This window comes from Oreochromis niloticus, linkage group LG5 (genome assembly GCF_001858045.2).
Source record: "Oreochromis niloticus isolate F11D_XX linkage group LG5, O_niloticus_UMD_NMBU, whole genome shotgun sequence".
In the NCBI taxonomy this organism is placed as follows: Eukaryota; Metazoa; Chordata; class Actinopteri; order Cichliformes; family Cichlidae; genus Oreochromis; species Oreochromis niloticus.
The window spans coordinates 24748408-24776083 of record NC_031970.2 but is presented as its reverse complement, the minus strand read 5'-3'; the positions used below and the strand labels follow the sequence as shown (position 1 = coordinate 24776083).

General features: G+C 39.8%; 3 protein-coding genes and 2 non-coding genes across 10 annotated transcripts; 4 read left to right on the top strand and 1 right to left on the bottom strand.

Annotated features, from left to right (window-relative positions):
• Positions 1-1627: 1627 nt before the first annotated feature.
• Positions 1628-24201, bottom strand: dgkab (diacylglycerol kinase, alpha b). 3 transcript variants are annotated; one of them, XM_019358992.2, is made up of 25 exons: positions 11371-11591; positions 10903-10949; positions 10557-10642; positions 9232-9308; positions 8805-8949; positions 8337-8411; positions 8133-8182; positions 7722-7796; positions 7439-7555; positions 7218-7335; positions 6949-7037; positions 5901-6011; positions 5488-5586; positions 5352-5402; positions 5132-5205; positions 4912-4986; positions 4729-4814; positions 4558-4647; positions 4311-4471; positions 4123-4187; positions 3935-4025; positions 3650-3830; positions 3414-3534; positions 3245-3305; positions 1628-2588 (listed from the first exon to the last, which is right to left on the bottom strand). In XM_019358992.2, exons 3-25 carry the CDS (start codon positions 10627-10629, stop codon positions 2508-2510), a joined length of 2166 nt encoding a protein of 721 aa, XP_019214537.1. In that variant the 5' UTR covers positions 10630-10642; positions 10903-10949; positions 11371-11591; the 3' UTR covers positions 1628-2507. The 3 variants fall into 3 exon arrangements, with proteins under 3 accessions (XP_019214537.1, XP_025763135.1, XP_005469458.1); XM_025907350.1 differs by lacking the exons at positions 10903-10949; positions 11371-11591 and adding an exon at positions 24080-24201; XM_005469401.4 differs by lacking the exon at positions 10903-10949 and having other exon boundaries at positions 11371-11590.
• Positions 13723-22227, top strand: stx16 (syntaxin 16). 4 transcript variants are annotated; one of them, XM_003441353.4, is made up of 9 exons: positions 13723-14213; positions 17550-17561; positions 17654-17761; positions 17852-17992; positions 18204-18366; positions 18480-18568; positions 19572-19715; positions 20080-20160; positions 20961-22227. In XM_003441353.4, the coding sequence occupies exons 1-9, from the start codon at positions 14088-14090 to the stop codon at positions 21060-21062; spliced, it is 966 nt and encodes a 321-aa protein (XP_003441401.1). In that variant the 5' UTR covers positions 13723-14087; the 3' UTR covers positions 21063-22227. The 4 variants fall into 4 exon arrangements, with proteins under 4 accessions (XP_003441401.1, XP_005469463.1, XP_005469461.1 ...); XM_005469405.4 differs by having other exon boundaries at positions 13724-14168; XM_005469406.3 differs by lacking the exon at positions 17550-17561 and having other exon boundaries at positions 13723-14168.
• On the top strand, positions 23304-23395 carry trnar-ucu (transfer RNA arginine (anticodon UCU)). The gene is given in 2 exon segments: positions 23304-23340; positions 23360-23395. It is a non-coding gene; the product is annotated as a tRNA-Arg (tRNA).
• eef1akmt3 (EEF1A lysine methyltransferase 3) lies at positions 23635-26363 on the top strand. The gene is made up of 3 exons (XM_003441352.4): positions 23635-24271; positions 24369-24480; positions 25753-26363. The coding sequence occupies exons 1-3, from the start codon at positions 24110-24112 to the stop codon at positions 26148-26150; spliced, it is 672 nt and encodes a 223-aa protein (XP_003441400.1). The 5' UTR covers positions 23635-24109; the 3' UTR covers positions 26151-26363.
• trnaf-gaa (transfer RNA phenylalanine (anticodon GAA)) lies at positions 24728-24800 on the top strand. The gene has a single exon. It is a non-coding gene; the product is annotated as a tRNA-Phe (tRNA).
• Positions 26364-27676: the final 1313 nt, after the last annotated feature.

Here is a 27676-nt window from a genome sequence, read left to right as displayed (position 1 = left end):
CAAGCAAGGAAAAATAATACAAGCAACCGTACTAAAAATTAATAAATAACTGGAATACAAATGGGAATACAGTGAAACAAAGTCCTAAAGGCTCAAAATATGAAGAAGGAATATAAAAGTAAAACGTATCAGAAACCAAACAGAACATCAGATAACAAGACTTCAGTCAAGACTCAAAACTCCATGTCCAAACCCGGGACTATGAAACACATTTCCAAAAATGTCAGTGACTTCTTGAAGCATATTGACTGTTAACACTGTAAACGTCTCTGGAGCTGTCAGTTACCTTGATAGATCTGTAATATTCAAACAGAAATTTGTTTAGATTATGTTTCTGAGATCAAAAATGGCTTTTAAATCTCTTTGACTTTATTATGCACTTCTGTTTCAAGAATATAAAGATCCTGAGTCCTGTATAAACTATTCTCAAAACCAACAATTTACACTTATATTTACTTTGTAAATTTGTCAGCATTAGTTTAAACATCACTAAATACCCACCCACACGCTCTTGAACACTTGAACCCTCTCTGGGGATACTTGGGCATGATCCAGCTTGCGTAAAGAAAGTGAGGGGGCTTGTTCAAGAAACTGAGACCGGAGACCTGACGCTAACGCAGCTGCAGATGCTGTCTGCAGTTACCAGAGATAATTACGGGGGTTTGTGTTTTATCTTACACGGTGGAAAACACACGTGGATAAAAAGGAGAGTATCACATCCAGTGTTAGTTTTATGAATGCTTTATTTAGCATGTTTAATAGGTTTCATGTGAAATGAACTTTAATTTTTTTTTTCTCGTTTGCCAGATTTTGTGAAAATAAATACGATAAGTAGTGACTGCTGTTGTGCTTTCGATTAACTTTTCTTGAACTGTTCACGCCAGACTTTTTATGAGTGCCTCAAAGTCACCAGCAGCGTTAAATCATCTCTGTGTATTCAAATAAAGTCAAAGAGGATTTCATATCTGAATATAAGATTACTGCTCTTAGCATTTGGGATTGCAATCTTGTTTTTAATATGGCTTAATGGCAAAAATATTTATTTAATCTTTCATACCCACTGTCCTCCTCTCTGGTGTATCCTCCATAATCTGTGCCAGTAATCTGTTACGCCTGGGCTTTCTGCCCAAACATGCCAAACAGGTCACACCAAACTATTGCTGTTGCTCTTTTTTTTCCCACCAAACCTACATTGCCTACCTTTGGATTAGTCCTCATGCTCTTCCTCCCACGCCAAAGCAAAATCTGCCCCACTCTAGGCTGACGTAGTACAAGGGAAATGCTCTATAGTCATGCCTATTGGGTAAATAAATGTGTGAATTAATATAACAATAAAAGGTGATAAACATTTTTGAGATAAGCACATAGAGATAGCAGCTTCAATATCTCAATTAACCTTCCATTTACAATAAGCATAAAGAGATTTTTCTTCTTGCAACTGTGATGTTATCATGTCAGCATGGACCGAATTCTCTGAGAAATGTTTCCAGCAACTTGTTAAATCAGTGCCAAGAAGAATTGAGGCATTTCTGAAAGAAAGTGTTTCCCAGCACATTACAAGTGTAAACAAGTACACTCAATATCCGACATAAGACTACTGAAAGTTGAAAACACATTCCTGAAACAATTTCTTAACTTTAAACTTTATTTCTTCAAACACAAAGTAGAATACTTTGGCTAGCTTCCACCAAACGTTAGCATGACCTCATCAGTCGTGTCTGTGTGTTTGAGAAGCTTTTTCAGTGCGGAGTGTAATAAAAGTATTGACACAAAGAATTAAATTGACAAACCGAGGTTACAGGACAAGAGTGGTACAGAAGCTAACATTAAATATGATTTCAGGTATGTACACCAGGCGTGTATTAGACACAGTGGAATGCTGCTGCCATTAAGCTCTTTAAATATGGGAGGGCTGTATTCAATGCCTCAAACAAAAACAAAAATCACATTCAGTTACATTCAATCGAGAGTTCCTTGCATTATTCCATCAACAGTTATTTAAGAAACAGTCAAAACATTCACATGAATATCTTCTTATCTATCTTCTTGTTTCTCAAGTGGATGAACACTGACAATGAAATACATGTCAACACACAGGACAGTTTAGTTGGTGAACTGCTTTTTGTCACTAGCTGCACGAGGAAGTACAGATACTACTGTAAATATGATTTAGCACAACAAAACATCACAACATAAAATACAGCTAGTACATGCATGTTCCTTGTGCTTATACTGTAGGTACACAATGTGCTCTGATCCTTTATCTATAGAAACATAATGCATTGCATGAAAATTGGCACACAAAAGCAGCAGTCAAACTTGTCAAATTTGCACTTTTGATATTGGTTTGTCAGTGTGGCATCTGTCTATGAAAGCAGTAACTTAAAATGATATTAGGAACTGGGTGCAAAGGAAGTAAACAATGAAAACACACGGTTACACACTCAATCCAATGCTGGTGAGCTGCAGTGATCCTCAGAGGACCAGAGGACGTAGGAGCTACGACTCTATTTGAGGTGAAAGAAGCCAGATGGTTTGGTAGGTGGAGCCATTAGCATGTTAGCTTGGTTCTTGTGAGTTATGTGGATCTAAAATTCATAAAAGATGCAGTTTAGGTTAGTTTAGGTTAGTCACAGAGTTTAAGATCCTTCCTTGTTGCTGGGTAATATTCATTTGCCAAGCTGTCAGTAGATACTATGTGGCTCATATCAAGTTATCTTTTATTTTGTCTTTGGATATGAATGCCCAGAAACTGCTCTTTAACCGTCTCATTATAGACTTATCCAGCTGTGGCAGGACATCCCTATCCCCAAGGGGACACAGTCTTTTTTGTGAACAGGGCAAATCGCACTTCAAATATTGGCCCATAAAATCCAAAACATGTCTCCAAAAAGGAAAAACTTTGGAACATTCCCATAATACTTGCACATGATTGCCTCTTTCTGTCTTACCCACATAACAATTGTGAGGTAGCGCTACTCGGTTCTAAGCAAGAGCCAATGATCTTGTGTTAATGTCTGCTGGTCAGTAAAGATGGACACAAGATGAACACTTGAACTTGACCTCCAAATCGCTTCAAGTATCTCTTTTAAGTTAAATTAATCACAATGAATTCTGGTTATATTTGCTGTAGAAATAACATGATTCAATTTCTAATCAAAAGATATTTATAAATGTTTTAGACTGCATTATGTTGCCATTGTCTCTTCTCTTCCCCCTCGTTATATTATTTAATAATGCTTACAGTACAAGGAGGCTGCATCCAGGGCTCCCCATCGATCTGCATTGGAAATGCTTTAGATGTCCTGCACATAGGGAGCAATAACAGGAAGAGTAATTATACTGCATTACATATACACAGACTGTATGGTATTGAAAAATATTCCTGGTGTTTAGTAGGTAAAGTTCACAACCTGATGGTAATCTGGGAGGTCTGTGCCAGTCTGTGCCCAGCGCTCTTCAGCCCAGTATAGATTTGTCCCATCTCTATAACCCCTTCAAGCCCGACCACCTCCAATCGTTTATCGCTTATATCTGAGGAGTTGTTAAAAAGCAGAGTAAATTAACAGTGTTTGTAAATGTCAAATCAGCACTACAATCTATGACAATGATATGTGAGGATTCAGGAGTGTAAACAGCTGAGTCTCACCTTGGGAAACTATTTTCAGAGCTTCGGGGTCAGTGATAACCTCACTCTGCTCCAGCCCTGCCACGCCATCAGACTTCTTCGACTCACCCCAGAGGTTGGAGCCTCCGTGCATGCTGGGTATGTTGAGGACAGCTATGCCCTCTAGAGAGACACGAGTCAGGTCCAGAGGTTTTCCGCAGCACTGGTGTTGCAAAAACAAAACAAAACAAAATTAAAACACTTGAGCATTATTTACAAATATGCATAGTTCTGGTAAAACAGCCTGACTGTGGCAGAAATTCCAACCTCAATCGTTAGACAGTCCTTCAGCCTCTTACAGGAGGACGAGAGGGTCTCCGAAGTGGCAAATTCAAAATACTTAAGTTTGTTCTTCATTCTTAAAACAACAGAGAACAGGAATTTGACCAAAAAACAAACACACAAATAAAAAAAACATGAATTTATTTGTTCAGACTGCTAACATAAATTCGTACCTGCTATTGAACCTCTGGGGATGTTTCTCTCTCATGGAGTGGAAACGATGAGCAATAGAAGCATCCTGCACACATGGATGAAAGTGCAATCACATGAAAAATGATCACATTCCTCATGAATCATATTTCATGCAATGCATTCATTTTTCTGATGAATGCATAAACTCCCTGTAGTGTTCGTGACTCACCACTCCAATGGAAAAGTAGTTGTTAATGATCTCATTGGGCACAGGGTCTCCTGCCTCATGAGGGTCATTTGGTATCACTTGGATACTCCAGCGGTCCATGGGGACCAACTCACTCCCTTCAATCTCTTTCAGGATTTCTCTCAAATCTGACCCTTCATATCCTTTCATGGGATTATGATAGAAACAGCTTAAATATGTAACTGACATCTGACACTTTCATTAAAGTTCCTGTTTTGATTGTTGTTACCTCCTCCCCAGCGTAGGCAGCGAGCCAGGTCATTCCCAGTGCCCAGAGGCAGCACAGCTACTGAAGGATTCACCTGGAGGTTTTCTTTGTCTAAAATCAACAGAGATGTTATTTAGTGCTTCAGATGGTTAGCTCAACCCGCTGTCTGAAACTCAGCAGGACACGCAATACCTAAAGCATCCAGGAGCCACCCGACGGTGCCGTCTCCTCCACACACCAAGATCCTGTAGTCGCGCAGATTACGAAAGAAGTGCAGACTGAAAGACAGAGTGAGCATTAACATAAATATACTCAAATGATATGTGGATGAGTGAATTCTGAGTCCTATAATGTGTTTAACATGTACTGCTGTACCCTGGAGCAGGGCCTCCATCGGACAGGTTGTATACTTGGCGTGGATTTAACAGGTACTGAAACTTCCTGAGCACTCTGTAAAGACAAAGGAAACGCTGTTACAAACTGCCAATGACACAGTATTATCCTATGTATTGAGATGGAAGCAAGCATCTCCAAAATATCCGAATTTTTAGTGTGGAGCGTGAAACTTCTGATCACATAGGACTGTGCTGCCTACCGTTCGCCTTGTTTTCCTCCACTTTTTGGGTTTACAAACACCAGCAGAGGGTGGGTACGAGGAACAGGAACAATCTGAAAAAATCCCACAGATTAGGATCCATTAGATTATGTAAATCATCTGCAAAATACACAGACAATGTGTTATATGTTTTATATACATATAATAGCTCTGGTGGCTCTAAATTCAGTTTATTTAGTGAGATTTGATATTGGGAGACCTGCAGGATGTGGCCATCAAGAGTGACATTCAACAGGCTAGTGTCCTCCTCCTGCCGGAAACAAAAACTTAGTGACCAGCTCACAGACAGATGGCCTAAAAATCTACATTCATAGAGTAACTTAGAGTCATTTTACCTTTGAGACAGCGTAAATGGCCCACGGAGGCAGTATATGATCTTTCAGCGGCCCGCAGTCACAGTTCGATAAGCCACGCAAAACACATTCATCGTGACGCTTAAATAAACAAAACAATACTCGGTAAATTAAAAACAGTAATCTGTTCTTACTCATTCAGCTATTTAGACAGAGCAATACTTTTTTGTTTTCACCCAATTACACACATTCATACAAGCACTTTTTTCCCTGCCTGAGTGCACGCACACACTCTCACGCTCCAATGGAGTCATCATACTTCGAGATACTGACTGGAGGAGCCAATTGGTAGCCACCCAGTTGGTTGAGGACCCAGCTCTACCTCTGATGCCACAGTGATATGATCCTGAGCAAGCCCGATCACATGCAAACTCTGTATTCACAAACGTACTCACCAACTCCTGGCACCACACGCAGCGCTTCCCGGCCAAAGTTTTGATCTTCTTATTGCAGACATCACACTTGTTGGCACCGCAGTCAGCTCTGATCCAGTCATGAGCTGGTATCTGAGATGCAGAGGAGGCACGAAACAGGCGTTATGCACAAACCGCCACTTAGCACCAGCGGCAACGTTATCTGGTATTGTTTTCACATTGTGAGTCATGAATATTTACAGAAAGTCCGAAGTGAATACTCAGTTTTAAAGGCGGATATGTTCAACCAGCAGAAGCAGGTGAACCAAAAAGCCTACCTGCTTTAATCTAGTGTATAAATATCACAGAAGAAATCACTGGCATCACTTTTTTTCTTTTTTGAAATCTGAAAAAAACAACTAATTTGACAGCAGGAACGGGTAGCGCTGTGTTCACATATTCATCCATTCATGCTGCCTGGTTCGAGCCGACTTATGTGGCAAACCATCCCTACATGACTGCGGGAAAAATGATGTTATAGCTGACTTTAAAGGACTCAGTACAGAATACACCCTGCTCCTAAGCAGCTGTGGAAAATAGCTGCAGATTTATGGCTTTATGATTGAACTGAACTGGCAGATCGAATGAAAACAAACCGGTTCCACCTCCCACAGCAGCTCATTACTGATTTTTTTTTTTTTGACTGTGTCTGCTGTGGCTGCAGCCAGTAAAGAAAGTGACCAGGCTACTATCTGTGCTTGTGCAAAATTGGGACGTTTAACAGATGTACAGAGCAGATTGTGCCGGCAGTAATCCGCATTTTTTTTAAAACAGTGAAAAAAACAGAGGCTGCACTTACTGACTAATGCACTCTAATGTTCCCTGTTCTTAATGTGCTTGTGGTCATTGCTGTTTGGTTTTAAAAAAAGAGAACAGGTGAAGAGAGAAGATGCGACTATATCCCCATAAACACACTGAAAATAGGATTTTGCATAAAAAGTAAGCGCTGTTGTAAATGTAACCGTATATCTAAAAAGCGGAAATATACATAAACCAAAGGGAAATTAAAAGCGATCATTGTGTTCCTTACACCAATTTCCTGTTTAGATTTGACAAAGGTACGAGCGCACGGCTCGGGGTTCTTGTTGGCACACTGGCTGTGGACGATGTACTTGCAGCCTAGAAGGAGAAAAATGCAGTGGGTGAGAAAGGCTCTCAACGTTTAACATAAGAAACTGCAGCGATGCTGACAGAAAGCAGAGTGTACAGGTGTAACTGTAAAATGCATGTCTCCACCAGTTCATTTATACAGTGTATGAAGAGCTTGGCTTCCCCCTGGTGGCGGTTGTGAGCTCTTACAGTTGCAGCTGAGTCCTTGCTTCCCAAGGCCGAGCAGCATGCTCTCACACACGCTGCAGTAGGTTGGCTTGTTAAAATGCTTCATCGTCCATATGTGCTGCCCATCCTTTTCAGTCATCTTTTGGGAAGGAGAGAAAATAGCAGTTGGTCAGATCTTTTAGTTAAGTCAAGGCAGTTTAACAAAGAAAGGAAGGATTGCATAAAATGTTGTTTTTTTTCACCTTCAACCCCAGCAGAACAAGTAAAGGTACATTGTTCATGCCTCCCTTCAGCCACTCCTCCAGAGTGACGGTGCCACTATCATCCACATCAATCGCTGTCATCATGTCTTTGAGCACCTGTTCCATCACAAAACACCAGTTATTTATGGTTTAAAAGCGAATCTTCTGTCACACCCTCAGCCTGTGTTTTCAGGTGCCACACTTTATGTGGGCTGGTAAACAAAAAAATTTGAAAGTCATGCAGAAGAAGAAGAAGAAACAAACACAAAAAAAAGACTCATACTGGTCTGAGTTCAGTCACGTCCCAGCCCAGATAATCAGCAGCACGCATCATTTGAGTGATTATACGATCCACTTCCTGAAAGAGAGACAAAAGAGTTCTGGTGAGATTGGGTGTAACCGTATCCATCCAAATTAGCGTGCAAAAGTAATCTAAGACGGTCAGCGAGGCGCCAAGTGCAATACACTTAAAACATCGCAAAATTAAAACATTATGTATGCTACAGCCAGAGAAGTTATAAATGCGAAGAACTGGCTGTAGGCTAAAACTGAGTCCACATGTAGAGATATAAGTCTCACTCTAGATAGATAAATTCCAGTACCTTAATTTTTTCAACATGAATCAACAGGTTTTTTTTACACTATACATATAGAGCTATATCTATACCCTTGTCAGCAATTTTGAGTAACTTACAGAGCTGTCCAGGAGTCCGTTGCCATCTTTGTCGTAAAGTTTGAATGTAACTAGAACCAAACAAAGTCAGTTAGTGAGCTAACTGTGGGTTTTACAGTCACATATCCTCAATTCTAAGACATTTTCAGCAATAAATGTGGATTAAATGCAGCTGCAACTATAATAAAAACCTCTCAATATGATCAAAAGATAAGTCAAACCAACATTCGAGCTTCTCCCGCGGCTGTTCTTTCTCCAACACTGAGAAGTAACAGGACACATCACGAAGAAAGACTCCACCTGAAAAACAAGAAACGAACACAGTCGTAAGTGATTTAGTGAGGTTCTTTTAAAAAAGCAGCAGATGAAAATTGGTGGAATGTCAAAGCAAGTATTTTATCATAGTTTTGTTGCTGGAACAGGTGCACTAATCTCCAAAGCTTCGCCTACAGCCTCATTACTGTGACCGGACAGCAAGATATGAAAAAAATAATAAGCACAGAAACAGGTGGTCACTGAAAAAAAACTACCTTAGCAGATCAGTCTTTCTTTTGGTAGTTTTCTGGGAGTTTTGTGCAGCGTTTCCAGCCACATCCAGGACTGAGCGGGAGTGCAAAGAACATTTTTCCCCTAAACTCTGTGCTGCACAGTTTTGTTAAAAGACAACAAAGTCAGAACATAAAAAGTCTTCACCTTCTTTGGGCTGAGGGCTCTTCGAGGAGCCGTTTTGCTCCACGTTTTGGAAATAACGAAAAAGCCGCTGGCAGAAATCTGCAGGGAAGTCCTCCACTTCTAAGTAGGTCTTGAGAAAGAGACAGAAGCCCTCGGCATCGACGCACTGAAGAGAGAAGTTGAAGTTATTTCCAAATGACGCAAAAGGATAAAACATTTACATTCATAGCGACAATCTGACTATGATTTTTAGAAAATGCCATAAAAAAGTGGTAGAAAGCTTCCTAAAAAGATTGTCTGTTTTTAATCAAGCACATTGAGAGGTACAACAAACTTTTACAACTAATAAGAAATATTAATAAATTCATGTTTGATTTGTTTGTAATAAGTAGTGTATTAGGAACATTTGACATGGGAAATATAGTATATGATTGCCTAAAAAAGTTACCTCTCCAAAGCTGTGCTTAGAGAACCGACCGCCTGGATGAAACTCCTTAATCACATCTTTCACCCTCAAATTGCTCTCTGCAGGGAGAAGATCAGAGTGGTCAAAACGTAGCTGTAGATGTGGATACACTGTGACTATCAGCCATTAAATCTGGGTTTGGGCCTTGCAGTGTGAGGTAATGCACACACAGCACCTTTCCCAGGTCTGGAGAGGAGCAAGTGTAATTATCCATTCATCCATTATCCAGCGTGCAAACACTAAAAGCCTACAGACCCATTTCATTTCTTCTAAAGCCTTTGAGTGGACAGTGGATTATTTTCAGCCCTTTAGCGCACACTTTTTTTGTCAACATGTGCATGTCATTCTGCGTTCGCTCCAGCCCCAGCAGAGGGACAGCATGCACTTATGTTTGGGAGTTGCTGCTTGTGATTTGGGGTGGATGCTGAATGAGTAGCATTAAAGTAAGGCAGTGATCCCGACTGCAATTTTAACAGAAATATTTCCGCCTACATGCAGGAGCAGAGTGCACAGGTGTTGCAGCCTTAGATCTACGAAGTTAACTTTTCATATTTTTGTTGGACTTTGCCTGTGACACTCCCGTCTCCACTTATCTTGCTTATGTTTCACTGCCTCCATAAATTGTTCTGAAGACTTCCAGTATTTATTCTCACATCGTCTAGTGCTCAGATATTTAATTCATTAAAAAGGAGTGAAACAAAAGTGTAAAATAAAGTAAAAATTACACTTTTTTGTAAATGTGTGACTTGGTTTCCAGTGTCTGTGTGTTAGGGTTGAGATTAGATGGAAGACAGTTACACAGATCGAGAGCAGAGCTATCATAGCCACATCTGGCCAGTTCATCCTCAGAAAAGTGAAAGCTGAATTCAGTGTACATGGATGGGTTTTTTTTTTAAATAGATTTACAGTCATAAACTGACACTGCGAAATAAATGGCATATTGAGCTACTGCTGCTTTATTAATTTAACAGGGAAATTTGCCAGAGTATTGAGTTACACTGCATTTTATTAGTGAGAATGCACTTGAGACTTGCGTGGCTCTAATTACAGTTTGAATGCACACATTGTTTTAATATTCTGTCCTGGACGCTGTCGTCTTTGGCCTCAGTAATCACTCACTGCTTTAGTTTTATGTCTTTGATACATACACAATAGTGTATCTTGTGTGCATCAAGTGCTTGGTGTAAAGGGATTTGTATATACATTTTTAATCTGTAATAAACATGTCAACTTTATTATTATTATGATTATTATTCCAGTTTATTTTACTTACAGGTTAAAAAACAATGTAGAAAATGGAAACTTACCTTCCATGTAGTGCTGCAGCTGGATAAAATCCACAGGAGTCAGAGACCCTTCTGTATCATCAGAGGAGGCCATCCCGGTCAGCTGCCTGAAGAATGAGAGAACAATGACTGGACATTCACAGAGGTGTCGATAACACAGGCAGCACCGAGATACAGCACTAACCCGGCCATTGAGACTGCAGAAACTAGGAGGCAGCCATACATGTAACATGTTTTACGTCATGTTCTGTGTTTTGTGTCAGCAGAACTGGTTTGCCTTCATTCCTGGGACTGCCACAAAGGAGCATTTCTTAACGGATACCAATCTACCAAAAACTTGCTATTAAAACAACATTGCTCAACTGACCACTGCTGATTTCCAGGAAAGAGTAGTTAAAATCAGATCGTATCACCCTGTAAACATAGAGAATGGGGAAAAGTTTGGGATGAATAGCTGAGAAGTAACAATTAATAACATAAAGAGCTTCAGATTGTGACTACTGTCGATCAACTGCCAGCAGCAGAGAAGTGGAGGAGTAGATGTAACACTGGCCTGTAGATTTTCTGGTTGTGCAGGTGTGCCTGTCCGGCTAAAACCACTTTTTAACTTCCCATCAGTTTAATGAGCAAAGCAGCAATTAAGACCCATTTTAAAAGGGGGCATCCATCAAACAGGATTATAATGTGAAGCCAGGACGTCAGACAGGCTGACACACACACCAACACACACAAAGACACACATATACATAATATTTTAACTTGTTCCGCTCTCGAAATGCTGCACAGGTGCTCGGACAGGAGGAGGAGTGCTCGTGAACTCTAACAGGCTTCTTACCTTGACTCTCTCTCCTCGGACGGAGGGTGGGGAAAAAAGAAGCGAATAAAGTCTCTCGGGGCTTCTCCAGCAGCACACACCGCTGCTATGCTGTTTGACGGCAGCTGGTAGTTGTGGGTGAATGTCTACTGCGGTATTAGCGGATAAGGGATTAAGAATGGGCGGAGGAGGAGCTTTTAGCGACATAATTACAAATAGTGGCACCGCCTAGCGCGTGCGCGCACAGAAAGGCGCACGCGCGCACACTCGTTAGCGCTATTGTACCCTTACAGGTCAACACATCTAAATACTGCGGCTGTCAGGCTGGAAGTTAGAAAGTAGCGGAATGCATGAGCAGGTGTGAATGAATGAAAACTCAGAGTACAAACCGGTGAAGCGGCTTTCACGTGTCGTTTTTTAGTTTAGTCCCACTTGTGCGTGGACTGTTCACAGTATGTTTTCCACCCTGAATGTTCTTTTGACTTTTTGTTGTAAATCATGACTTCTGGTGCAAAACATGACTTTTTATCGTAAATCGGGACCTCTCACATGTGGACATTATGCCACAGACAGACGTTGGTGGGGTCGAGAGATCTTTTTATTGAGGGGGCAGCTGTTAAACTGTTAAATGTTCTTGGTTTAAATGGTGTTCTTTTTTCTTTGGTGTTACCAGTGGGTTTTGGAGTCAATGCCAATATTTAGAAAATAATAAAATCCTTATACATATATGAACTCACACTAATACAAGGCAGGATGGATCCATGCTTTCAGATTATTTACACCAAATTTTGACCATACCATGTCTGGATTCCTAAGTGTATTGAGTTGTTGCCATGTGATTGCATGATTACATATTTGCTTAAAAGAGTAGCAGTGCAGTGAATGGGCGAGTATATAAGTTTATATATTTATATTTATTATATTTATACATATTGTTAAAGTGTTAAAGTGAAAAGATGACAGGGGCATTGTTTTCAGATTCTATCAATGAATTTCACAGTGCTAGTTATTTTGAGTGAAGATGCCTCCCCACCACCACGTTATTGGTTGATGCTATTCTGCTACATGTACTGCAGAAACTGCTGAAATTATTGTAAACAGTAAGACAGAGCCCATCTACTGGGGAAACAAATTACACAAGTTATTACACAATTTATAAAGAAATCTCAAGCATTTTTCACAATGTGCACTGTAAAAGAGTACTTGACAAATATCAGTCATTCTGAAATATCAGCCCTGCTCTGATTGACTCAAAGGTTGGTACAGACACTCATGGTACCTCAGGATGAATTAAACAGGTGCCCTCATGAAGCCAACAAAATAAAGTTGCGTGGTTCTTTTCAGGTGCAAACTGAGGAAAATCTGTGCCTTGGTAGCATCATGATGCATAACACTCTACTCTGTATAAACATATGTAAATCTCCACGTAAGCACATTTCCAGTATTTCTCCTTTTCAGTCTAAAAAAAAAGCTCAATTTTAAATGAATACGTTGGGGGAAAGACTTTACTCGAGGCATTTAGAAATTCCCTAAAAAAATTGCCTAATGTGTGGGTAAGGGAAAAGCCACATTAAATTTAAACTTTAAATCCAATTCTTGTTTTTGAAAGCCGGATAAGGAGGTGTAACACCCTGTTTTCTATGTTGCTTTCATTCTTGATAGAAAACAATAAGTTTCTAGATTTTTGAAAGCTTGAACACCAACAACTCGGATTTCCTACTTGGAAAGTCAGAGCAGCCTTGGCAACCCTAATTTAACAATCCAAGATGAAAGATGAAAGTAAATAGTTGTAAAACTGTAAAACCTTTAATCTGTACTGCCAGTCTTGTGTATTTGTCATATGCCAAGCATTGTCCTGGCTGTATCCAAGTATATGCTGCAGTATAATGCTGCTGATACCTGAATGACTCTCCTCGCCCCAGAAGGCTGGTGCCTTTCAGGCAGCCAACTTGGTTTTCTTTTCGTTTGCATGTGTCATAGTTTTTCCTATTTTAAGTCTATAGGTTAGCACCTAGCTTTCTTTTGTTCATCTTCTCTCAGATTATGATTAATAAATTGGCTCAGTAAAAATTTTTAATTTGTGGCAGTCTCTTTTTTGTTATGTCTTCAATGAGCCCGGTATAAGACTGCTAAACCTTGTGCTTCAGGGAGGCCGCTATGTTACAGCTAGGCTGTTATGTCTCCTAATGTAAACTCACTGAATTTACAACCAGTTTTCAAGTGCTTTTGTTTGGTTTTTATTTCCAATTTCCCTAACAGGTTTTGGACCTCCTGGTGCCGCCCTGGAAACGCTTCTGTCTGATGTTCTCAGCTGAAGCGGTAGGTGGCGTAGACTCACTTCCGTTACAGATGATAGCGCAGTTAATGAGCAGAAGAAGAATTGGTTTACGCAGATGTTTACGTTCTCCTACTTCCGTAGCTACCTAAAGCGGAGTAACAACGTTACCAGTCTGACGCTAAAGCGGACATTTCACCAGAAAGTCTCGGTCATGTTTAGTTTTCTTTACCTCAGTATTAGAGCGAGTTAGCGGATCAACATGATTCAGGCCGTGTGCCTCCCGCTGTAGGCGCTGCATCGCGAGTTTTCCTCACCATTCATCGCAGGCAAAGCAAAGCAAAGCTAAAGCTAGCGCCGTGTTAGCAGCGGGTCAGAGGCAGTTGGCTCAATTTAATAAAGCATCTTTCGATCCGCAGTTTGTCCCCTTGTTAATTTAGATTATCACGCAGTCAAGGCAGTCATGGCCACTAGGCGTCTGACAGATGCCTTCTTGTTAATGCGGAACAATGCAATCCAAAACCGGCAGATATTGGCTGAGCAAGTGAGTACATACGACCCCCGTCTGAGTACACGTAGCAATGCTGCGGTGAGTGGTCTGCATCGTTTTGACATTTTACTGTGTGTGTTTGCATATAGCCAGTCACCGATCCCTGTTAGCTAGATCCAGCTGTGTGATAGCTGCTGTTAGTTATTATCCTGAACGACCTCCACGACGTTAGTGTTTCAGTGGTTCGCAGTGATGTGACTCAGTGAGGCGATGATGGAGGAGGATGAAGAAGTGTTGCAGGCATGCTTTTAGCTAGTTAAATGTCTATAACCGCCCTTTTTAAATGACAAGAATATTTATATATATATATATATATATATATATATATATATATATATATATATATAATTAGGTCAAGGTTAACTGAGGGTTATGGTTGATTTCATTTTCTTAGCATCCTCTCGTGCGCCTCACTGTAAAAAAACAATACAAAAAACTGCTGTGGCCTTTCAAAAGTCCGCATCATACTGAGTCGTGACCTGTAAATGATCTAGAGTGCAGCTGATTCTCTTCTGCAGTTATTAAAAAAATAAATACAATAGTTTGAAAAGCAAAGGCAATGAAAATGCTCTTAAAGCTTCCTAGAAAATGTTTGTCACTGAGAAATATTATCTATACTTTAATTATTACACTATATGGACAGAAGTACTGGGCCACCCACCCACATATTACATTCTCAGTAGTTTTTATAACACCCCATTCTAAATTGATTGCTACACTTTTCCATTTCAACACGTGGACTCTTTGCCCATTTAAGCAGAAGGCCACTTGTGCCATCTGACGCTGATGTTGGTTGCTTGCAGTCTCTCTTCTAGTTCAGTGTGCTCTGTGTAGGTGGACGAGTGAGGTTCTTCCTCACCAAACTCATCCAACCATGCTTTGTGCACTAGAGCACAGTCATACTGAAACAGAATATGAACTTTATCATGGTGCACAATTCTAAACTTCCAGCTTCCGATTTTTTTATTAACTGATAAGCTGGAGCATTCAGATTTCCCTTCTCTGGAAGTAAGAGTTCAGGGCCAAAGCTCATAAAAGCAATGATTAAGAAGTGTGGCCAGATACTTTTGTCTATATAATGCAGTTATAATGAAAAGCAAGTGGGCTTTTTAGTGATCATGATACAAGAAGAATATAGTTATATGTTCCTCTATAGCAGAGCTGTTCTTTCTGATAGTGATTTCCATGACACTGAATAATGATTTAGTTTCTTTTTTTCTAAAAACAGCAGCCACTGCATGGAGCTCATTGCTGGAGAGCTAAAACATTAAATGCTGGCATGTTTTTTTTGACTAGCAGTGATTAAAAAAAAAAAAGACTGTATTTAATGTTGATGCAAAAAAACAAACAAACTGAAATTAAAAATTCTTCCATGACCTACTTATATTTTTAGGTTAAACTCCACCGCAGTAAAAAGTCATTACTTTCCCTGACACAGTTTTGAAGCTTCTTAAAGCGGGCAGGTGTATGCTACACGTGAATATTCACACTCTGCTGTGAACATTTTATCATGCTACCGGCTCGCTGGTGTAGATTAGTTTCTTCCCGCTGGAAGCCCAGAGATCACGGTTAACACATTCTGCATTTGTTTGGGGAAAATTTTTAGTAACAAAACCGACCTTTGTTACTTAGCTGCCACTCCCCGTGGCACCGAGCGAAGTGGAAATGCTGATCTCTCAGTAACACAAGTGATTTCTTCAGGCACATCTAGAGAGTGGAGCCCTTTAAATGGCTGTTGCTCCTGGAACAACACTACCTCTCTGTAAGAGTGTCCTGTTTGGGTTTAGATCAGGAGCAACAGGGAGCAAGCTCAGAGTGAGGAAGATGGAAGCATTGCTGTGGCTTCATTTTTTTGGAGGGTGATTCATGCCTAATAGGGCACATGGCTTGTCATACGCTGTCTGTTATTTTTCCTTCCAAGAACCAAAAAAAAAAGATTACTCAGTCAGTTCTTGGCATTTTGTTTCATCTACAGAACAGCTGGTGTTAAAAAGCCCAGAAATTTGGCTTTGGATAGTTACACTCCCGAAATGTGTTGGGTCATACACTGATAAAGATTTTTTGAAATATTAATTCCTTATTAATTTTCTGCTTGAAAAAATCTCTTCGTCCAAGCACAGTGTAGAACCAGAGTAGAGAAAAGGCTCACACGTGGAAACACTCCAGCCCAATCACTTTGCTGTCAGCTGTCAGAAAAACATGTCAGCATTAACGAAAGGCATTGTTAAGCTCTGATGCACAAGATTCCAGGGGAATAGAAAATTTAATGCTGGTTCTCAACTGGAACGGTTCCCATCCCAACCCTACCTCCTCTGCATGCCTGCACACCTGTTTTTTGACTTTATCTCTGTACCCATCATCTCTTCTCAGATAGATTTAGTTCGCTGTTAACCATTCACAGTGAAAATGTCGTAATGAGCATTTTACTCAGCAGGATATTAGCTGCCAGTGAAGAACGGAATAGAAATTTACAGACAATCTCTTGTGACCGAATGAGCGTCTTCTCAATATCTGTTCAAATTTTTTAGTCTCTTCTTCAATGAAACTGCTCCAACCGCTTTATCCGATATGTGTCTGAAATGGCTAAAAAATGTAGGTAGAAGTGCGAAGTGTAGGTTCAGTCTCCTTCTTGTACTGTAACAAATGTCTGTTTGACACTGGCATCGTGTTAGGCTTCATCGATATAAGGGATAAACACAGTTGATTTAAATGTCTCACAGGCTTGGTCATTAAAATTATGAGGAGCTAAACTGATTAGAGCAGTCGGCCGTTATCAAGCCGTCACGTTGAAGCTGTTAGAATATTTGGCTCAGGTGGTTTTTAGTTGCTTTGTTACAGCAGGACCTATAAGTTACTTAGAGCTGCGTCTAAAATTGCGTTTGCTGTTCGAAACGAAGAACATTTTGCTGCTGGCTGTACACTCAGGTTTGAAACAAGAAGGCAGCAGACCAAGTCGCCTCTCGCTTTTTTACTGACAAATCAATCACTGAAGAAGACAAATTATTTAAAGCAACTAACGATGAACTCGTTTTAATCTGAAACTCATAAAATCATTTTCCTTTTGTTAAACTCACACATTTCTGCTCTCTCTGTTCTCACACTGTTTCCTCCTTGTAATCATTTGATTTAAAGTAAAATGATTCAGGTAAAGGTTTCTGGATGATTTATTTCTATATTTAGTTATTTAACTGTAAAATAAATGTCAACAGCTTCTTTTACAGTGATTATTACTGCTAATTCAAAGTAATATAACGGTGGGAGTGTATGGATATTTATATTTCATGGGCCTCACTTTCTATTACTTCTGTCTTTTTTTCCCCCTTTTCCTTGTTTTCTGTTGGATGGGGCCGCTCTGATAACTGCCAATCATATTAGGAGCTTGATGAGGTACTGTCATTTCTCTTACTAAAAGACGGAACACCGTCATCTTCACACTGTATCACGTAAAACGTTTTAATGGATCCTCTTGTGTCTTTAAGTTGGCCGATGATCGGATGGCCCTGGTTTCAGGGATCAGTATGGATCCCGAAGCCGCGATTGGGGTCACCAAGAAACTGCCCCCCAAATGGGTAGATGGAGTAGATGAGGTAAAAGTGAAACTGTAGTAGAAATTTGCAGCTACTTCAGTGTCTTTTTAAACGAAATCCAGCAAATAAATTAATATATTTTGTTTTCAGATCCAGTATGAAATCACAAGGATCCGGCAGAAGATGAAGGAACTGGCCTTACTTCATGACAAGCACATGAATCGTCCCACCCTGGATGATAGCAGTGAAGAAGAGCACGCCATAGAAATCACAACTCAGGAGATCACGCAGGTTGGATAATTTAACAGCATTGTGATATGCATGCTGCTTATTTTTAGACGTGAAATGCTGATTCTTTTCTTTCAGCTGAAAATCTGCCTGGATATGTTTAAGAGGTTGTTTTATTTGAACATAAAGAAGTATTTATGTGAGAGCACGCTCTAGTATTGAGCCTGAAGTGAATTTAGAAATGAAAGAAATAGAGTCGTTGTTGTTTTTGCAGATGTTCCATCGATGCCAGCGAGCCGTGACTGGTTTGCAGTCTCGCTGTGGTCACTGCACAGAGCAGGAGGAGCGACTCCTGAGAAATGTGGTCTCCTCTCTGGCACAGAGCCTGCAGGAGCTGTCCACCAATTTTAGGCACACACAGTCCAGCTATCTAAAACGTAAGGACTGCAGGGCATGTTACATGTTTGGGTTTTTTAACTGTTATCAAGTATTTTTGTCCTCATGATGTTTTAATGCCGTCTAAGCATCGTGCCATTGGCTTGTCTGACAGGTATGAAGAATCGTGAGGAGAGATCAAAGCACTTTTTTGACTCGGGGCCATTAATGGAAGAGGATGAAGATCTAGCTCTATATGACAAGGTGAGGGCAACATGTTTAGAGCTGGGGTGTCCACAGAGAGCTGCTCTTAAGCTTAAATGGACCAGACCGGTAAAACGGGTGCAAAATAATCACAACAAACAAACAAAACACCTCCAAATTGTTCCACTTTTTCCAGATGATGAGCAGCCTGAGATGGTTTAAGAAAAATATTTGCTTTTTTAACAGTGTTCCTTCATTATAAAGCAATAAGTCAAAGAAACCCATCAGCACGGCTCAGTCCAGCAAACCAGACTCAGTTGTTTTTTTATTTTTTGCTTAATCTGTTCCTTATCTGTTTGGTGTTTCCTGGCAGGATGCCTGATGTGTTTGTCAATTAGAAAGCTCTAAAATTGATTCTGGCTCAGATAAAGTCACCAGTATTTCTATGGTATTCTTAATGCAAAAACAGAGTAAGTGAGATAAATCCAGTGGCTGTTGGCCTACATCTCTGAACATAATGCATGTATGCTGACACAGAGCAGCTGTGTACACAGTGAACCAAAAGCATCCATGACCGCCAGTACCATTAAGATTTAAAAAAAAAAAAAACCCCTCAGTATTTCTGTCATCTACCAGTATTTACACATTTAACTTCCATTTTGTACTGAAAATAGTCAAACTGAGTTTTGATACTTCTTAACAGACAGGAAATGGCCTCAGTGGAGGAATAAAATAAGTGCTTTGTTTGTAAAATGGGTGGTCCTGGGTTTAAAGTCATCCTGGGGCATTTCTGTGTGGGCTCTCTACAAAAGATGTGCATGGTGTTAGGTTATATTGGAGACTCTAAATTGACAGCAGGTGTGAATTTGAGTGTGAATGGTTGTCGGTCTCTGTGTGTTAGCCCTGCAACAGATTGGCTACACTACACTCCTGTAAAATGTTCTGTGTTATTGAAATGGAAAGTAGTCTGAATAAAACAAAAACAGCTCATTACCCTGCCGCTGTCCATCTAGTGTATAACATCTGTATATTCAGCCTTGTTCTTGAATCTGTCATTTTTCAGGGGTTCACAGACGATCAGTTGATGCTGGTGGAGCAGAACACAGTCATGGTTGAAGAACGAGAGCGGGAGATCCGACAGATAGTGCAGTCTATCTCAGATCTGAATGAGATTTTCCGGGACTTGGCAGGAATGGTGGTGGAGCAGGTATTTGAAGCAAATGCAAGACAAAACAACTGACTTCTAATTATCTTATGGGTCCAGTCACTGAGCTACCACAGGAAAAACATGTACACACAGGCATCAGCCACATGTGAAAATGGAAAAAAGATCAGAGTTTTTATCAATCATTAATAACAAAAAAGGAGCTAGGTTGAATTTTAGTTAAATAAAGCTCATTCTGATCCTGTTCAGCAGGAGCTTTTAGGATCAGATTACTTTTATTTGTATGAATAGTATTTGAACAAAATAACTTAAGATTTTATTACAAAACTGTAAACACGATCTACAATCATAATGAGTTTTTTCCCCTTAAACAAAAAAAAAAAACCCACTCTTTTTGTCCTTCTAGGGCACCGTTCTTGATAGAATCGACTTCAATGTGGAGCAGGCTTGTGTTAAAACAGAAGACGGATTGAAACAGTTACAAAAGGTAAACACTAAATTTCTTTATTCAGTGTCTTGTTTTCTTTCCAGAGAATTTCATTTTCAATTCTAAACACTTTGTGGCTTATGTTATGGAAACTGTAAATAATGACCAAAGTCAAATAATAGTTATTATAATCATTAATAGCTGTATTGGTGGTAGAAGTTATTTCAAACACTTGTTTAAATTTCCTATGAAAGCCAGGCTGTGATTTGTTCGTACACATGCTCAGAGGCACTTCTGAATCTATTTATAAAGTACAAAAAAATTCATCTCTTGATTTGTGCCTGAAACATTCATGCGTGTGATATACACACCGTTATCAAATGAGGGTCAGTGTTCTTTTGAACAGACTATAGTGGAGATGTTTGACCATAATGGCAAAAACCAAGTTAGTTAATACTGGGTAATACAACAGGACAGTGATCCCAATCAAGTTGTTGCAATGACCCAGTCACAGTCCAGACCTCAGCCTGATTGGAAGAGAACTGTGCAGAAACAAAGGCCTGCAAATCTCAAAGAACTGAAACAATGTTGCAAAGAAAAGTGAAGCAAAATGTATCCACATCTATGTGGGATTCTCATAGAGTCATACAGAAAACGATTACTTCAAGTTGTTGCTGCTAAAGGTTGTTCTACAAGCTGTTGAATGTTTTGTTATGTAATGTTTCAGGAAATTTTAGAGCCTGTTAAGGACCAGATGTTTTTTTTCCTGTCCTATGGTGTAAAAAAAACCCATTTGTATTTTTTTTTTTTTTTTTTAAAGTGAATGGTTTTATGTAAAATTATTCTTATTTTCTTTGCAGGCAGAGCAGTATCAGAAGAAAAACCGAAAGATGCTGGTCATTTTGATCCTTTTTGTCATAGTCATTGTTCTAATTATTATTCTTTTTGGAACAAAGTTCTAATCACTCATTCCTCCGTTTTTGTTTTCTGCCTGGGTGTTTGTTGTGCAACTGTGTGGACTTGGACTTGATTCTACCATCTTTCATACCAACCGGGAAATGCTAAGAAGAATTCCCCATCTTTTGGGGGACACTGTGGGTTAGTGGAGATTGGGGGGGGGGTTTAATGGGAGAGTTAGATTTTTGTTTTTTTTTCTGTTATTTTCGATGGATTTGAATGAAAAAAACAATCAACAGTGTCTATTTTTCCCAAGTGACTTTGACAGAGGTTTGTTCAACCGGACATTTTCATCTTAGCATTATATTTAGATCCCAGCTCAGTATTTTACTGTGAAAGACTTGAGAACTTTTTTTTTAATGAGGGCAGTACCATTTAAGATCAGAACAGCCATTCAGTACCAAAGGACCATCTTTTTTATCAGTTTATTCCTCACTTTAGAAAAATAATACTAAGGTCCTTGTTACCACACGGTCGGTCTGAGGAGGGTTTACGCAGCCATACGTCTCCTCCACTTCATTTTAACTTCATACCTGTTGAACACTTGCTGCGCTCCCATGAAGTGCTCATTTTAAAAACACTTGTTTTTGTTCTCTATGGTCTTTGCATAAAGTGCTACCTTTTTTTTTAAGAAACCCTTGCAGTTTGCACATATTGAGCCCTGAGGGGTAGGAAGGGGTGGGGGTGTTGTGGATGTAATACTACTGTCATTTGTATGATAAGCAAATTATTTATTTTCAAGTAACTTCATATAATCCAGATTTTTTTTTTGTTTGTTTTCTGTCAGGTTTGCTGTAAATTGAAAAGAGTGTATCTGTAGTCTGAGCACAACAGTTAATAATCACTTCACTGAGGAAACGGATGTAGTACAACACAGTGAAGAGACATTTGAAGACCGCATTGTGATTTTTTTTTTTTTCTTTCTTCCTTGTTCAGATTTACACGTTACATTTCATTGGACTGTCTGATGAGCTGAAACGATAAAGCGCTTTATTCGACATATCTGTACTCAACTCTACACTTTACGTGTAAAATCATCTTTGTCATTGATGTGAAATTGTATGTGGAAAAAAAAAGTCCAAGTGGTACTTTACTTAAGTATTGATTTTGGAAACCAAACGGGTGAGGAGACAGCAGCTTAATTTTTTTAAAAATAAACCTGGAACATGAGTGGTGTGTGTATCTGTGTGTTCACGTCTTGCACAAATGATCACAAATGATACTAACGGCATGCAAAGGTCACATTAAACACTAAAAACTGTTAATTTAAATGTCTGTTCCATGCAAAATCACCTACCTAACACAGTTTTTTCTTTTTAAAAATTTAGCTTATTTAATGAAGCCGTGCCAAATTTTGACCGCACACTAAAATTCCAGAGATGCAGATGCCCAAAGTATACTCAAGGGATTTAATATTACACTGCTCTATTTTTGGCTTGATTTTGGAAAAGCTTTTCCCATGTGCATGTAGGGTTTGCTTGATGATAATTCCCAAAATGTGGGATTTGGTCATCCCTGACTGATTACTGTGAGTAGTCTTGTCTCAAAACACAATTTGGGAGAGAAAATCAATTAATCCCAAATTAACACTCCTCTATCAAACACAACCCACCTTTGAAAAAGGTACCGCAGCTTTGGAGAAAATGACTTGTGTAAGAATGACATGACAACCTGACTGGTATGGTGCCATGGATAAGTTGCAGGGCAGTGAGTCCCTGATATCAACCCCATGGAAAACCTGTGTGTGACAGACATCGCAGTCCTCCTCCACAGACTCAGGAGCATCTATGGGTGGCACTGACTGGAGAGTGGGCTGAAATCCCACAGAATGGTTTTCAGAGCTTGTACTTGTCCATGAGGAAGACACTTACTTCCAAAATCAGTGAAGATAGGGGGGACACTAACTACCCTGCAGTTTTATCGCTTCAACAGTGTATGTTGCTCATGTTACACTGGTGGTTGCTGGTATTTAATTTAATGTGTGTGGCACAGTGTAAGGGGGGAAAGTACTGATATCCTGGATACTTGGAAAAATGTTTTTTGGGGGGGGGGTTGGATAAAGTTATAAGTGTCATATCGTCATGTGGGATATTTGGTTGAATAAAACAAAACATAATAAGATGTTAAGATTTTCATATAGTGGATGTGTTTGACAATCCACAGAGAATATTCATTATTCATGGATGTGGCAAAGAAGGGTATGCAGAGGGTTGGTATGACAGGGAAGGATGATAGGGAAAGATCGAGGCTCTGTGGCGCAATGGATAGCGCATTGGACTTCTAGTGGATCCATTCAGATGCAATTCAAAGGTTGTGGGTTCGAGTCCCACCAGAGTCGCTAATTTAAAGGGGAAAGATCGAGGCAGATGATCTGCTGTGCTTACGAAGAGCAGCCCGAAGAATTAATGATAAAAATAACTGTTGGATGCAGCCATAGCTTTACTAGAGACCCGTGACCAAAGGATTTTTCGTGATGAAAAGGAAATAAAGAAAGAAATAAAGCTGCAGTTTATTATCCAGTCATGATACATGTATTTTTCTTTAACAATATCAACAAGCTGACATGTAGAAGTATAAAAATAAAAATAATGAAATATCTGATAAAATAATAAGTATTAATTCACTATTTAAAAGCACCAATAATGTATACTTTGAATATATTTAAGTTTGTTTTATACCCGCTGCATTTCAGACCGCAATCTCAGATGTGCACTGCTATTGGCATATGCGTGTTACATTTCAAAGTAAAAGCCTGTCGTAGTCTTACATCTATAGTACGTACTAGCTTGGAGCAACATGGGGGAAAAAGCACTTTCTGTGAAGTTACGGGTTTTCTTTTTTCTTTTTTTTATTTTCTGTTGCGATAAATAAAAAACGAGAAGAAAGAAATAAAATAAATATTTTAAAAAATTAACATTAATACTAAAACATTTTTAACAACATTTTTATGGTGTCTATGACAAAAACGACCGGAAGTTAAAAGCAGCTGCCCTCCCGCATCGAGAACATCCGGTTTTCTTACCAACAAAAATAGACCTTAGTGCCAGTAAGCATGTCTCCCACCGAGGATGAAGACGACCCGTTTCCTGTAGATGACTGTCTGTTCACAGAAACGTTTTCTCTGGACTCCGTGTACACGCTGATGGGAGAGGAGGTGAAGATCAGACAGCTGTTCGGTGCGGACCTCGGCGTGGCTGCACCGGTCTGGGAGGCTGTAAGGAGCAGACAGGCACTCACTTTATTTAGATGATCTTCGTAACCTGGGCTTTGTGCAGTGATGAATCTGTGTGTGTGTCTGTGTATGCACGCAGGCGTTACACCTGTGCCGTTACTTGGAGGATCAGTCTGTGGAGCTGAGGGGAAAGCGGGTCATAGAGCTGGGAGCAGGCACCGGTGTGGTCGGTATTGTGGCAGCTCGCTTGGGTAAACTTGGAGTTTGTAAAATAACTCGTGTAACTAATGTTAAGTACAATGTCTCTCGGAGTGGGATTCTCATGTGGCTTAGTGTCACATTATGCCCCCACACATGTGCAGCTGCTTCTGAACCACATGGTGTTCACTTTCAAGTTCACTTACTCGCGTGTTTATTTTTGTGTGTATATAAATAGCATCTTGTGCAGTGTAAAACACGATTGAATCCATGATAACTCCTACCTGCGCTGTTGTCGTCGCCGAAATAGCTCAGTTGGGAGAGCGTTAGACTGAAGATCTAAAGGTCCCTGGTTCGATCCCGGGTTTCGGCAGTGTGAACGGTTGTTTTCCCATAATTTTGTTGTATACTGACAATAAAATGCTATTCTAATAAGTATTTAAAAGGCATTGGTTGGTGGGAAATTAAAATAAAGCCCAATAAATAAAAGTCACAAACACTTCTTCTTTGGATTGCCTATATCTTTAATGGCCCGTTAATATTCAAAGCATTCTAAAAGGGATAAATCCATCCATTCATGCTTCCTGCACCACTCTTCCAGTCTGAGCTGATACCTGGCATTGTCATCTTGGAATATGCCCGTGCCCCCTGGGGAAAAAAAACAAAAACCTGGTCAATAAGTATATTTAGGTGGTCAACTCCTCTCATTTTTCACTAAATATAAACCTGATCAAGTGAAGCAAACACCTGATCATAACACTGTCAAAACTGGCTGGTACGGTAGACACTAGGCCTGATGATGCACCACTTTATCCACCTGTCTTCTTATCATGTTGCAGCCATCAAATCTGGACTCATCAGACCACATGACCCTTTTCAATTGCTCCATTGTGCGGATAGAAATGCTTTTACTTTTACTATTAACATAGTTATGAAATTTCACCAAATGTGTAAGTGATCTCTATTTAAACTCAGAAACCACTTATCAGTTAGGGTTAAATACCCTCTTGCAAGCCCATATTAATCACAGAAATAATGCTCCAAAGGAAGGCTCCTTATCTCCTTATCTTTTAGCTTAGTTAAATCCAAGTCATTACTCATTTGGGGGGCAGGCAGTGTTTTGATTACAGCTACACATTAGTAGCTTTTAATTTGTAGTCAGAAAACTGACTACAGAAAACAAGCAATTAGTTAAAAAAAAACACTTTAACAGGTTTGTTCCATGTGTGTTATTTCACATGCTCATGTATTTAATTTCTTCTGATCTTAATTTAAGACTTTGATCAGCAGCATGTGGGATCAGGCTTTCATCCCTCTTCTTTCAGGAGCAGAGGTGACTCTCACAGACCTTCCTTTGGCTCTCCCACAGCTTGATGCTAATGTCTCTGCTAACAAGCCTTCCAGCGGCTGGCCTTCTCTCCCTCCCACTGTGCTCCCTCTGTCCTGGGGTGAGGATCACATGAACTTCTCCTCTGACTGGGACCTGGTGCTCTGTGCTGATATCATTTACCTGCAAGGGACATACCTCCCGCTAGTGGAGACACTAGCTCACCTGTGCGGTAAAGGAGCCGCAGCGTATCTCTCATCCAAAATGCGAGATGAGCACGAAACGGCAGCTTTCTATGAGAAGCATCTACCGAGCAGATTCAATGTGGAGCTTGTGCACCGAGATGACAAACAAAACAATAATATCTACAGGGCGTCTTTAAGAACAGGCCAGTGACGCCAGGAGGGACGGCCTACTGCTTTTTATAAATAAATAAAATTATGAGTTTATGTCTGTTATTTAAATTATTTTGAGCTTCACATCCTACTACTGTAGCACCTATAAATGCTAAAGCTATTTTAAATGAATTTAAATGAAATTATATTATTTTTATTTATTTCTAAACAGTTACACATGTCATTTGTCTTTAATTAAAAGCGAATGTATTCAGAATGTGTCCTGTGATTTTTGAGATTTGGGGAAAAAATGAAAATCAGGACTTTATTGATATACAAGCACAGACATATACACACACTATGAATGCATTTTATAAGACAAAACAGCATGATTTAAATAAATCAGCCTTAAATTTTGTCAGATTGGAAATTCAGGCATTGGACTGAAGTGTTTTCACCATGTTTTCAGTGAGATGAAGATCAGGTCTGAAGTTACAGTTCTTCCTTTTTCACCTTTACCCGTTGCTGCCGTCACATATCACCAAGAACAGCTTTATGGTGTTCTTCAAATCGCCAACTCTCGCAGAGCAGTCAGATTTCCTTAACTGTTCCACCCAAATTATTTCAAAAATTCATATTTGTTTTCAATATTTCTGATTATCCTCTGGTTGGAAAACACTTTGATGTCTCACAGGTTCATGTTGTCAGTACAGGGTGCACAGCAGCATCTTCACCTTGAAAACAGTCACAGATTTAAAAGCCCTGAAAACCATGTTTGTTTATAGAGTGCTTACTATTAGTGATTGGGACACGAATTAATACTTTCTGCCAGAGTAATTCATTCCTTGAGACATTTTGGTAATTAAAAGTTTGAATGTATGTACTGAATGGTTAAATTGTTGTTGAACTTCAGATTTTTTGCATACCTTTAATTTTAATAGTTGCTGATTTAGTCATGAATATTCTGTGTGGTCAACAGGGAAGTCAAAAAAGCTTTAAACCAGCTATCACATCCTTCCCTCCCTCTCAGTGCAGTGGATAAAAAAACTTCCTTATACTTTAAAATCTCCAAAAGCAACATCTCTTCAAGAAAACCTACATTCACTCTCCCTTCATTAGGTATACCTTACTTGTACTGACTTGGACCCCCTTTTGTTTTAAGAACAGGGTGCTGGAAACAGTCCTCAGAGTTTTGGTTCACTATTAACATGATAGGTGACCCTATGCAATATGTAGCATCAGTTTCCTGTTCATAGCTGCCAGGAGTGGTCCCCGGTGTGGTCTCCTGCTGCTGGAGCCCATCTCCTCCACGGCTGGATGTGTTGACCATTCTCTAGTTGTGTAGGAAAATCCCAACAGATCAGCAGTTACTGAAATACTCAGACCAGCCTGTCTGACATCAACAATTATACCATGTTCAAACTCAAATCACCTCTCTGATCATTCTGAATATTAGTTTGGACTTCAGCAGGTTGTTTTGAACACATCTACACTGAGTTGCTCCCATTGCGATTTGCTGATTAGACATTTGCGTTAACAAGCAGTGGAACAGGTGTGTCTACCTATGTGGCCTGATGGCTGACCTCA